The 13,366-nt window shown below is 44.7% G+C and overlaps 1 protein-coding gene across 2 annotated transcripts in view; it reads right to left on the bottom strand.

Moving 5' to 3' along the window:
* The window catches only part of PRKCA (protein kinase C alpha), a 501,843-nt gene that overhangs the window by 112,446 nt on the left and 376,031 nt on the right, over positions 1-13,366 (bottom strand). For both annotated transcript variants that reach the window (XM_054459602.2, XM_063656473.1), the window contains 3 exons: positions 9,000-9,156; positions 7,838-7,972; positions 7,226-7,322 (listed from right to left, as the gene is read on the bottom strand). In XM_054459602.2, coding sequence (XP_054315577.1) covers positions 7,226-7,322; positions 7,838-7,972; positions 9,000-9,156 — 389 coding nt within the window. The remainder of the gene's footprint in view (positions 1-7,225; positions 7,323-7,837; positions 7,973-8,999; positions 9,157-13,366) is intronic.

Raw genomic sequence — 13,366 nt, 5'->3', positions numbered from 1 at the left:
TCTAGAAAAATATCATGCTCAAACATTGAGTAATCTGTCCCAGGTCATACAACTGGGATATAAAAAGGGCAGGATTTGAACCTAGAAGTCTGGGTCCAACACTGAGGCTTCTAACCACTATGCAATACCACTTCTCAAATAAAAGAAATATACCATGCCCAGAACAGAAACTGCCTAGCATCTAATCATCACACAGCAGGTGTTTCCCATGATTCCCCCTGCTTTCATCACTGCTCCATCAACGTCACACCTCTTGCTCCCCAGGAAGGGACAGGATGGGAACTGGTCCTCAAAACTGCACTTCATTTTTCACACTTGGCTATAAATTTCTCTCTTTATAAGAACTTTAAAAGTATTTCCCTTTAGAGAGCTCATACAAGCTTCAAGGGACACTGCAATTTAAATAAATTCATCTTGTTTTCTTGGGTCCTGATACTCACAAGAGTAATATGTGATATATTATCCATCAGCTTTCTAATGGGACATCATTTTTCATTATATTCTGACAACAGAAATATCCCATCGCAGACATAGCCCAGGTGTGCTGCCTCTTAGCAGTCTTCATTCTGCTACAAGTTTCTTTTTGGCTTTTTAAATATTAGATGTTTAACTTGCTCTGGAATAGAGCAATGGTGTGCAGCAAAAGTTACGGTTACAATAAGAAGAGGAAAAGGCCAAGGCGCTTTTAGCTTCTTAATTTGCTCTGTTTTTTAAATGATGAACGAAATAATACATGACAAAAACAATAAAAAGCCTGGACAATGGAGCAAAATTGAATGGTGTAGGCTCATTTAAGGAAAGCTGCTTGACTTTTTAATATTAGAATCTCCATTAACTGTTAACAGCACATGGAGTAGATAAGCAACCCCACAGGTAGAAATGAGTTCATTGAAAGTCTATTCCCAGCTAAAAGCCATCAAAACGCAAATTAAAAGTCATTGTGATATTGGAACAAAATGAGCAAATGCACGTTTCGTTTTGTGAAATCTGAAGCTTGGAGAAGGGAGACGTGGTCTTCACCACTTGTCCTGAAGTGCCCTCGGCCCCAGGGAGCCAGGTCCATGGCTGGGGTTATTTGCCCTTGTGGCTTGATTTCTCTTGAGGTTGCAGGATTGGGGAAGAAGGTCTTGGACAGAGTAAACAGCCCTAGGGAAGAGGGGCCAAGCTTAGTGGAAAGGCTCTGCACAAGAGGAAGGGGGGCTGAGGAAAGGAAGGAATGTAACTCTGGGGATAGGAAGTGGCTAGATCCCAGGCAGGCCTAGAAACTGGTCCCAGAACTCCCTTCCCCTCACCTTTCCCCTTCCCCTACCTCTCAGCCCATTTTCTTGATTCTAGGACAACTCCAAGGCTCTGAAGGTAGATGTAGCCCAAGTAGGCTCAGGGAAAGAATCAACTGACTGATAAACATGAAACAAAAATACTAAGCTTACTAAAAGCCATGGAAACGAAATGCGAATGACAATAAGAACTTTGGGAACTGTCTTAAAAGAGGAAAGATGTGGCTAGAAGATACCTTTTTTTTTAACCACTGGAAATGTGAATGTAGCATGTAACTCCCTGGGTACAGCTCAAGATGTGAATGATTCAGATCTCAGATTTTGTAAAAGATCAGAGGGCAATATTATACCAACAAAAGTACTGGACCTTCATGTGCATGCAATCAGTAGTCAATCAACTGTGACGTTTCTGTTGTTAACATAATCACTTCTCTAATGCATTATTAGCTGCAACAATCATTATGATTATACTTGTGTTGATTCTTGGTGTGGTTTACATCAAATCTTTTTCCTTTTTTTTGAGATGGAGTCTCGCTCTATTGCCCAGGCTGGAGTGCAGTGGCACGATCTCAGCTCACTGCAACCTCCACCTCCCGGGTTCCAGCAATTCTCTGCCTCAGTCTCCCGAGTAGCTGGGATTACAGGTGCCCACCATTATGCCCAGCTAAATTTTTTGTATTTTTAGTACAGACAGGGTTTCACCATCTTGGCCAGGCTTGTCTTGAACTCTTGGCCTCGTGATCCACCACCTTGGCCTCCCAAAGTGCTAGGATTACAGGCATAAGCCACCACGCCTGGCCAAATCATCTTTCATGTGTGCTCACTTTTCAGTTTGTAATTGGGACCCAACATCAAACCACTGAATCGAGAAGGATCAGTGCAAGCTGACTTCTCAATGTGGTATTATATTTACTTCCCCGACAACAACTAATATCCTATCGTATCAGGATATTAGTTCTATTTATAACTAATAGAAAAACAGAACTAGTTATCCTGACCTATTTTTTCCATTTACAGGTAAGCATGCCAATGCACAGAGAGTTCACACAGCAAATAAGTGACTAAACTAGGATTTGATTCTAGAGCCCATGGGCTAAACCAGAAGTTGGCAAACTGGCCCTTGGGCCAAGTCTGGTCTGCCACCTGTTTTTGTAATAACGTGTTATTGGAATACACCAACACTCATTTGTTTATGTATTTGTGGCTGCTTTTGAGCTGCAACGGCAGACTTGAGTGTTATACCAGACACTGCATGGCCCACAAAGCCTAAAATATTTATTATCTGACTCGGTACAGAAAAAGTTTGCTGAGCAGAGCTAACCCATCCTCTGCACTGCCTCTAATGCAAGGTGGACCTTTTCCCAACTCTGGCCGTGAGCCTCATCACAGGGAGCAAAGACCAAGCAGTGAGAGGGAAGAACAGGAATCTCAGTTGTCCTCAATAGTGCCTGGAGATTCAGGGGAATCACTGGCCAGCACAGGGGATATGATAAGCTCTCTGCTTTGTTCCCAAAGATTTTTGCAGCAGGGCCCACAGGTACAGAACGTAAGCTCCAAAGAAAGCAGGAACTGTCTGCTTAGCCCACTGCTGGCACCTTACTTTTTTTAACAAATGGAAAAATGCATCATTTATGTTTGTGAATCAGGGACCATGTGTACTTTACTTGATGACAAACGTGGAACAGATTAAAGGCCCACAGACACACTGTCCATGAATATCGCAATCAAGGTTCTGGTTTGTTTTGTCTTGTAGGAGGATGAACTGCTCTAGCAGGATCTCTACTAGCGAGGAAGGTCATCTCCAGCCACCCTGGAATATTCCTTGGCTCCTAAGAGCTCCAGTCACTGATCATTCTGTTTGCCAAGATTTGAGAACCAACCATTTAAACTGCAAAAACTTTCCACCTAATCATCGAATGAATACTAATGCAGTGGCAGAGTTGTAAATGCTCATTTGATTTCTCTTTCATCCAACTGAATGACTTTTGATTTCTGGAGAAGGATTCGAAAACTGCATGGAGGGAATCCTTTTTAGAAAACAGGGCCTGACATGGAAGGATAAGGACAGACTGGACACTGTGTGATCCCATTGAGCGATGCCTGTTCCCAATAGGACGAACCCTCATGTGTGTTTCAACCAATACAGATTCATCGTTGAACTTAACAAAAAAATCTTACTCAGCTGAATCAAACTGTTACTGGAGGGTGGCAAAGTATCTATGAAAGAGTGGGTAGGGAAGAAAAGACTAATGTGATGGAAAGCAAGTCAGAATGGCAGTTATTTGGCGAGAAAGGGCCCAGAGAGGGGAGCTTGGAGACACTGGGAAGCACTCATGCTAGAGACCAAGAGGGAGGAAACGGGGTGGGGGCTCAAAGAGGTGCCTCAAATTGCACCTGATGCCAACTGGCACCCTGTTTGCAAAGGCTGGCTGCTACCCAGAACTGCTCAAATGTGGATGCTAGCCTTTCTGCCCTGGTGCATCCCTTCCCAGTAACTTGGCACTGGGGAAGTTTTGCAACTCTCACATTTACAGACCTCAACAAAACACCATTACGTGATTGAACCCCTGCCTAAAATCAGATCTGAATATGTATTTAAAATGAAGCTTGGCAGCTGTCATAAAATTCTCAGCATCTTTTTGACGCCATCCTCTAGTGGCTTTCTGCCCAGTCTCTCGCAGTTGTGTTTTTTTAAAATGCTCTAAGCAAATGAGCTAATGTAATTCGAGTAAAATCTAGCAACTATAAGCTGAAAGGTATTTAAAGCAAAGGCTAGAATGCAGTTCATGTAGATGCTCCAAGCATAGACCTCACTAGGCTGAAGAGCAGAGCCTCTGCCCCATGCAACTCTGCTGATGCCATCTCTCCCCAGATGCTCACAGCCTTGGGCTGGCGCTCCTGCCAAGTCCACAGCCCTCCCAGGAGGAGGAATAGCAAGCAGCAACAGCCCTGTGGCCTCTGACCAGACTCCCAAGAGAAATGCTTCGCTTTTGCTCAGGTCCTCTGGCCTGTATTTTGTTTGTTTGTTTAGAACTCTGACCTTTATAAAAAGCTGAACTCACTGCCCAGAAAAACAGGAAGTTTACTCACCAGGAAGCCACGACAATGAAGCACAAAGAGTGGGTCAATATTTCTCCAGCAGCAAAGCTAAGTCTCAGACATTACTGCGAGGAACCCTGTGGGGAACGCCCGTGCTGTTCCTCCCTCAAATGCATTCTTTCGGCGTCAATAGCCCCTGACCCAGTGACTGCTCGTGATCAACACCACGGCATAACATTCGGTAACGAAGGTTCTTTCTGGCTCCTCAGGTTCCTCCCCTGCCTGAGACAGCTGAAGAAGGCTGGCGCTCAGTCCTGAAACTCTCTCTAGAAGGATCCATCTGTCACACAGGTGGTGCGACATTAGGGATGGGGCTCAAGAGGGTGGTCCTGTCCAGTACCCCAGGTCTGCATCCTCAGCTGCAGGGCAGGGGTGCAAATAGATAATGAAGCAAGGGAAGAAATACAAATTGAAAAGGAGCTATGCCTGGCATAGACATTTGAACCTGCCCAAAACCCTGACTTTCATCTTTGTACTTGAATTCCTCTAAATATTATAAAGCATCTTTGAAAAGAATCTCATTCTTTTCTCTCTATCAATAGACAAACAGTAGTTACACAGATACACACACATTTATATTTATACATATTATAATATATATATAACTATACAAATAATTTTTTAAAATTATTTTTTCTCTATTTTTGAAGAGCAGAGACTGCAAGCTGGTTCTTACTGGTTGAAGCCTACTGGTGTCTAAAGCAATACATGCATATTTGACCTACACAGAGTTCTAAGTTTTTTGTTTGTTTTCTTGAGTCCGGGTCTCACTCTGTTGCCCAGGCTGGAGTGCACTGGCATGATCTTGGCTCACTGTAACCTCTGCCTCCCAGCTTCAAGTGATTCTCGTGCCTCAGGCACCAAGTAGCTAGGATTACGGGTGCATGCCACCACACCCTGCTAGTTTTTGTATTTTTTGTAGAGGCTGGGTTTCGCCATGTTGCCCAGGCTGGTTTCAAACTTGTGAGCTTAAGCAATCTGCCTGCCTTGGCCTCTTAAAGTGCTGAGACTACAGGTGTGAGCTACCACATCCGGACAGCTCTAAATTTTTTTTTTTTTTTTTGAGACAGATTCTTGCTCTGTTGCCCAGGCTGGAGTGCAGTGGCACAAACTCGGCTCACTGCAACTTCCGCCTCCCAGGTTTAAGTGATTCTCGTGTCTCAGCCTCTGGAGTAGCTGGGAGTACAGGCGCATGCCACCAAACCCGGCTAATTTTTGTATTTTTAGTAGAGATCGGGTTTCACCATATTGGCCAGTCTTGAACTCCTGACCTCAAGTGATCTGCCTGCCTCATCCTCCCAAAGTACTGGGATTACAGGAGTGAGCCACCGCACCCGGGCTGGTTCTAAGTTTTAACATTAGAACTCTGCCAACATTAAGATAAATCAGAATGTATCACATAAAAACCTGGATTTCTGGCTTCTCTGGAAGAAGGAAGATCCGGCAACACAGGGCCTGGACTCGCGTGTGAGAAACATCGAGTGGGGCAGCGTAGCAGTAGCTGCCACCTGCAGACAGGGCTGAAGCTTACCAGCTCACCCCAGTCTCCACCACTCCCTCCTGCCTCAATCCTGAGGGCTGCTGTTCACTGCCATTTATTATCTGTGAATCGTTTCACTCGTCTGTGCTCCCAAGGACATCTAACCAAAGAGCCCCTGCCATTTAGTATTTGCCACAAACATCGACTTTAACCAAACATCAGTTTAACAAAGTAATTTGAACAACTGCATGTTTTACATCCTTTGGGATTCATTCTCTCTGGATAAGACCTATATGTTTCTTTTGTGGGAGGCATGAAGGAGGTTTATTATCCCCCAAGACCACTCTTCCCCACCCCCCAGATCTGTATGTTTCTTGGAGAACAACAGAAGAAGGAAAACAGGAGCATCAGCATCCCATTAGTGTCAACATTTCAGTAACAGTTCAGCATCTACACACATGTGTGCGTGCGCATGTGTATTGTCAGTGGGGAAATTCCGGGGAATTCTAACGAGTCTGAAGAAGAGAAAGATTCACAAAGGAATTAACCAGTTACACAGACTGAAAAGGCTACTCTAGGAGTCCCTTGAACAGCCAAAATGAAGGGTGATTAGAGAAACAGAAAAATATTAGAAGTTGTGACTTTAAAACATAAGGAAGGTGCCTAGAGAAAAGAACTGTTTATTAAAAGCTGAGATGTCTGGTAAATGAAGAGAAGGGAGAGAGAGGAGAAGGGAGAGAGAGGAGAAGAAAAAGAGAAGTAAGGAGCAGAGGAGAAGAAGAAAAAAGACCAGTGAATCCGGGACAGAGGCAAACACAAATATCAAGAGGAAGAAGAGGAGGTGGCCTTTGCTAAACATCTGGAGCATAAATAAAAAGGGATCACACACAAAGGCATATTTGTTTAAGCTGGTCTTCCAGAACAAAATTAGGAACCTTGTACTTTCTGTAGAAAAAAAAAAAGTCTCAGATGATAGCCTGATTACACTCAAATGAGCTCCCAAGGAAAGGCCAAAATGACTTCCTCCTTTTCAGAAGAGCACAAGTCCTCCTTTGTAAGAGCAATCCTGCCCTCAGAGCCTGCTTCTCTCCCCAGTGATGTGCAAATCGATCTCTTGTGCAGAAATCAACCATGCTCTCAGTTCTGGGATATTTCCAGTTTCCATTTTCTAAATGATAAGAGTCATAAAAAGTCAACAGCTTGCAAAGGAAAGGGAACGAACAACATTTACGTTTTTAAATAAAGAAAAAGATCACTAACATTTAGATTACTTTTTTGCCTTTCAAAAATGTGGCCACAACATCTCGGCCCTTCCTGAAGTCAGGCTTTTCTAAAGGAAAGGTGTTTCCAGGCATTTTGTTACCCTCACCTCGAATTTCTGCCTGAGTTCCATGTTTCCTTCTTCGTCCCCTTCCGGAATGGGTACGTTGTAGTACTCACCTTCTTCTTGGTTAAGCAACTTGTACCTTTAAAAGACAGGAGAAAAAGAGTTACCACCATAAGTTTAGCAAGCCTTCTCCTGCAACCTCTAGTCAAGCTGTTTTGTGAAATGCATCCTATGGAGAGGCTACAGCCAGATATGTAGACATTTGACTTTTTAAAAATTTTTATATTTTTGAGACAGGGTAGCTCTGTTGTGCAGGCTGGAGGACGGTGGTGGAATCAAAGCTCACTGCAGCCTCAACCTCCTGGGCTCAAACAATCCTCATGCCTCAGCCTCCTGAGTAGCTGGGACTACAGGTGTACACCACCACGCCTGGCTAATTTTTGTATTTTCTGTAGAGATGGGGTTTCTCCATGTTGCCCAGGCTGGTCTCAAACTTCAGGGCTCAAGCAATCCACCTGCCTCGGCCTCTTGAAGTGCTGGGATTACAAGCATGAGGCACCATGTCCGGCCTCAAATGACATTTGAGAGACTGAAACCTAACTGTCTAAATGGTCTCATGCTTTGAGACATATTCAACCTAAGCGGCTTCCATACCATCCACTGGCCGGCATCTTCATCAGCTCCGAAACTCCAAAGGAAAGGGATCCCATGAAGTCATTCCTTGTTGTTCGATCCCAGTCCCAGATTTCTACAGACAGTCGTCGGTCTTTGTCTGAAGGTTTCAATTTGCTACAAGACACACACACATGCAAACACTAGGTTATCTTGATCACGGTTTCTTGGGAGATACCACATGTATATGATTTGAGCCTGAGATAGAGAATTAGTATATTTCTCTTCCTGGTCCAGTAAAATACCAACCCCTTATGCTGGCAACCAAAGCTCTACAGGAGGAGTTAACAAACTATGACCCATGGGCCAAATCTAGCCCACCGTCTATTTTTATAAATAAAGTTTTATTAGAACCCAGCCATGGCTATTTGTTTACATATTGCCTATGGCTCCTTTGGCACTAGAAAGTTATACCAGTGCAACAGAGGCTACATGACCCACAAGGCCTAAAATATATACTATCTGATCCTTTATAGAGCAGAGCTTGCTGGTCCCTCTAGAATAGACAGCTACCTTTCTGGTTGTCCACAGAAAAGCTGCTTCCTGTATACTCGTCTACAAAGGGGATCTCTTGCTTTCGCTCAGCAGCACTCAGTCCTCCTGACTTATTTATTCCCTCCCTCCTTCTTCCCCTTCTACCATCTCTACCTCTGAAATCCTGGCAACCCTCCCAGGCTGGCTTTAAATGTCACCTTTTCCAGGAAGTCTTCTCTCTTTGAAGGCAAGAATGATCTTCCCATTTCAGTGGCAATAACACTTTCTATGTTACTCACTCATTCTGTGGTCTAAAAATTATTTAAACACTTGCCTTATGCCCTCCCCTAACTCTCAAAAGAACCTAAGTTCATCAAGGGTGGACACACCTGACACATTTTTATATCATCTTTAATACCTTAAACAGAATTGTTTATCCAGATTAGATAATAATAACCTGAGGCCTGAATTATGCAACTCTTGGTAAATCAAATTACTATCTATCAAACAGGTGCTAATAGCTACCTCCCTAATGGCAGCCTGAGGAGCTCTTAGGACTGAAGACATGTTTAAAGACATTTATAATGAACCTACTTCATTACCTCAAATAATGAGGTGGGCAACTGCATGGTGTATAGGAATGAAATTTGATCAAGGAGAGACCACTCACAATGTAAAGGACTCATTCCACTGGGGATTTAGTGTGGAGCGGATGGTTTTGGTTTTTTGCTTGCTTTCATTCTTGGGATCAGGAATAAGTTTCAGCTTCACATAAGGATCTGAAAGCCCGTTTGGATCCATAGGGATTAGATTTTTTGCATCTCGTACTGTGAAGAGAGAAGGAAGAAAATATTACAAAAAGAGAACGGACCTATACTGCCCGGTGTCCTGTGTCAATACCAAGCTGAATAAAAGAGACGTCAGAATGGCGTTTAAGGAGACAGATGGTGGAAGCCAAAAGCCTCTAACGCTCGACATGAGAAAAGCTACCCACTGCCACCACCAGCAGAGATAATGGGCATCGTGTGGGCCCTTGTGGGCGGGTCTTGGGACTTAGCACCAGCCTGGACTGGCAGCATCAGCAACACTAAGATATCTATTAGAAATGCAGAAACCCAGGTCCCACCCCAAACCTGCCAAAGCAGAATCTGTAATTTAATAAGATTCCCAGGTGACCTTTGCAGCTCCCCAGGAGTAATGGTGCACCCTTCCTGCATGGAAGCGACCAGCCCGACCGGGTCTATGGTGCCACACACGCACCTGAGCTCCCAGAAGGTGTTATCCCTTTCTGTGGGTAAAGGCCAATGGCTTCCAACTCTGACTGTACATTGGAATCACACGGGGGTTGGGGACTGGGGGTGTTAAAAATTCTAATCCCCAGAATTAAACTAGAATCTCCAAGGAATGTGGCTCAAGTATTCGTTTTTAAAAGCTCCTTGGGTGATTCTACCAGGCAACAGGGGCAAGCACCACTGCTGTATACAGTTGTAACTCAGAATTGCTGGTCCACGGACTGGCAGCATCTACATCACCTGGGAGCTCATTAGACATGCAGAACCTTGGGTCCCACCTCAGACTTAATAACTCAGAATCCTCACTGTAACAAGACCTCCAGGTGCTTCCAATGCAATCTTAGCTTGAGAAACCTGATATGGGAATCAAAAATAATTAGAAGGAAAGGCCATTTCATCCACAGAGGAACACAGGCTCAAAGATCTAAGAGCTGGCAGAGGCTCACAACTGTAAGAAGCTGTCTAAAGCCACTGCACGCCAACGTAAAAGATAATTATCTACTGTTATGATGAAGGGACAAAAGCCTGAGCCTCCTACCCCAAATGCCTTCCTATCTTCCCACGGCATCTTTCCCAGTAAGGCTGAATTATCAGATACCCAACTGGTCAGACACCATCAACACACATATAACTGGGACCAGGCTCCCTGATTCAGTTGTTCCCACAGTGTGGTCCCTGGACCGGCGGCACTGGCATCACCTCCTGAATCAGAACTCTGGGGTGGGGTCCAATGATCTGTGTTTACCAAGCCTCCAGGTGATTCTGATGTCCATAAAAGTTGCAGAACCACAGATCCAGGCAATTAGCATAGTTTATCAGCATAGTTTGATTATTAAATTAAGAATTACAGAAGAACTTGAGAAGAAGGCACTGGAGTTGTCAGTGGGCAGGGTTAGATGGGTAGGGGGCAGGGGGAGAATCCTAAAGATGTTGGGTCTTTGGACACAAATGAGGGAGGTACAGCCCTAAGATCAGAAGTCAGAGACAGGCATTGCCTTTACTAGTCTGTGGATCTACTGTGTGCTGCCTCCTGCCAGCCAACAGCCTTACATCCTCCTTACCTGGAAGCCTTACATAGGTGGGTAACAGATGGGACTATATTCAAATACAGAAGGGGAGGGGGCTGGCTCAGGTCTGCTAGCCACAGAGAAGCTGAACATATGTTTGTCATACCCCATTTGTGCCTTCCAAGTATTTCTTCTCCTAAGAAAATATCTAACCTCATTCATCTCGGGGAGCAGATAGCACATAAATAAAACACATAGGCATGGTCCCTGTGGCTCAGCAGGTGTACGTGCAAACTCTGCCTCCTTCACCATGTAACCCTGAGCACTGGGAAGCTTAGTCTCTGAGCCTCTGTCTCTTCATCTAGAAAAATGAAGAGGGACATAATTCCAGTGGTATAGAATTGTTGGGAGAATCAAATAAAATAATGTTTATAAAATACCTTACATGGTTGGGGGCTTGGAAAATGAAAAAAAAAATCCATGGTGTGAGCGCTCATTATACCCCAGGCATGATGTTCCAGACTCCTTTCCACTCTTATCATGCTGGAATCTATAGGGTTGGAGGCCCCCAGGGGACTTGGTCACTGGAGAATTCACCAAGCTCGTGTGAAAGGTTTTAATCCAATGCAGGCTCACACCTGTAATCCCAGCACTTTGGGAGGCCAAGGTAGGTGGATCATGAGGTCAGGAGATCAAGACCATCCTGGCTAATACAGTGAAACCCCGTCTCTACTAAAAATACAAAAAATTAGCCAGGTGTGGTGGTGGGCGCCTGTAGTCCCAGCTACTCGGGAGGCTGAGGCAGCAGAATGGCGAGAACCCGGGAGGTGGAGCTTGCAGTGAGCAGAGATGGCACCACTGCACTCCAGCCTGGGCAACAGAGTGAGATTCCGTCTCAAAAAAAAAAAGAAAATCAATATAATCCAATGCAGAAGGTCTAGCCCACTAAAACATCAACCCTGAGTATCACCAAAGATGAAAAATGTGAGCACAAAAATGGAGCTCTCCCATGAGGAATGGAAAGAGGCCAATGGTCTCTCTCTGATTAAACACCAGAATGAGAATCAGATGCTTTTTAAAAGGCAGAAAATGCCCTGGAATGTCTAATACTGGAGGCTGCAGAAGGTCACATCCTGGATAAGCCAAAGAAGACCCTTATTAAGGTCACCAAGAGGTCCTGGGTTGCCTCCTGCCAGTTGCAGAATTATTGCGGGTGCTGGCTTTTATATCTTCAATTTATATTCCTGACAGACAACACACACACAAAAAATCATTTAAGTAAGATCGCTTCGGAATGGTGATGAGTTAAAATCTTGATGGGATTTAGAGCTGTGAGCTTCCTACTGAGATACTACCATTTAAGTTGAAAATAAAAAGAGTTATCAATTCCAAATGTCATTGAAGCAGATAGTGGGTCCAAATTTCAATTTCTTATCGCAGCAGAGAACAGCCTGTGTGACGTGTGACTCATGGCATGCCAGGACACCTGAATCAGGATTACAAGCAACTAACTTAGGGTCCCATCTGCTCAGAGTGTGGGATCTGGGGCAAGGCTGCCCGCGTTTGAATTCTGGCTCTGCCACTCTGTGGTTGTGGACAAGCTATTTTATCTTCCTAAGTTTCCTCATCTGGAAAATTATATCTCCTTCAAGTCAGGATTATGCAGGCTCATCCATGTAAAGTGCTTAGAGCAGTGGTAGGCACTCGGTGAGAGCACGATAGTGATGATCATAACTGCTCTTAATACAAGTTACTGGTGGAGAACAATCTTAGATGTGCAGAAACTGCACCAACCGCTTACGGAGTGGTAAGCAAATGCCGGGGAAAACAGTACAGTGTGGTAATGTTCTAACAGGGTTGCAACTGTATGGTTTCAAGAATGTCAGGCTAAGAGGCAATGCTAGGGGGCATTACTCATAGGAATAGTTGTAAGGAAGATGGAAGAGGGGAAGCTAGGAAAGAGAAAATAAGAGGAAAATTGAAATGGGGAAGCAGATGAGAACAAGGGCTAGAGACAGAAGAGAGAAACAAGGGAAAGATGTGGTCAAGATGTGGAGTCAAATCCCAACACTTTGGGAGGGTGAGGCAGGTGGATCACATGATGTTGGGAGTTTGAGACCAGTCTGGCCAACATGGTGAAGCCCCGTTTCTACTAAAAATGCAAAAAGAAGCCGGGCGTGCTGGTGGGCACCTGTAATCCCAGATACTCAGGAGACTGAGGCATGAGAATCACTTGAACCCAGGAGGCGGAGGCTGCAGTGAGCCGAGACCGTGCCACTGCACTCCAGCCTGGGCGACACAGTGAGACTCTATCCCCCCGACCCCCCCAAAAAAGATGCGGAGTCAGAGGGTGAGGATGCTGCCCCAGGATAGATGGGCAGATGTTCTCAACCTCAGCTACACCCTGGAAACACCTGGGATGTTTTAGTCAAACACTGATCCCTGGGCCCCACCTTCAGAGAGTCAGATCTACTTGGTCCGGGTTGACGCCCAGGCATCAGGATCTTTAAGCTCCCCAGGTGAGTCTCAGGTGAAGCCAGGTCCAGGCACTGTTCACTGCACCCAGCACTCGCTCTCCAAGTGTGCTCCCTGGCCTAGCACACTGACATCATTTGAAGACTTCGACTATCATTCACATTTTTCTTTAAATTGGCTTGCTTTTTAATATCTATCATTTAAAAAGGAAATGTATCACTATAGGAAACAGAAAACCAAGATTGTTTGCCATAAATGGAAGG

This window comes from Pongo pygmaeus, chromosome 19 (genome assembly GCF_028885625.2).
Source record: "Pongo pygmaeus isolate AG05252 chromosome 19, NHGRI_mPonPyg2-v2.0_pri, whole genome shotgun sequence".
Taxonomy (NCBI): Eukaryota; Metazoa; Chordata; class Mammalia; order Primates; family Hominidae; genus Pongo; species Pongo pygmaeus.
The sequence above is the reverse complement of the archived record's forward strand: the minus strand, read 5'-3'. Positions and strand labels throughout refer to the sequence as shown.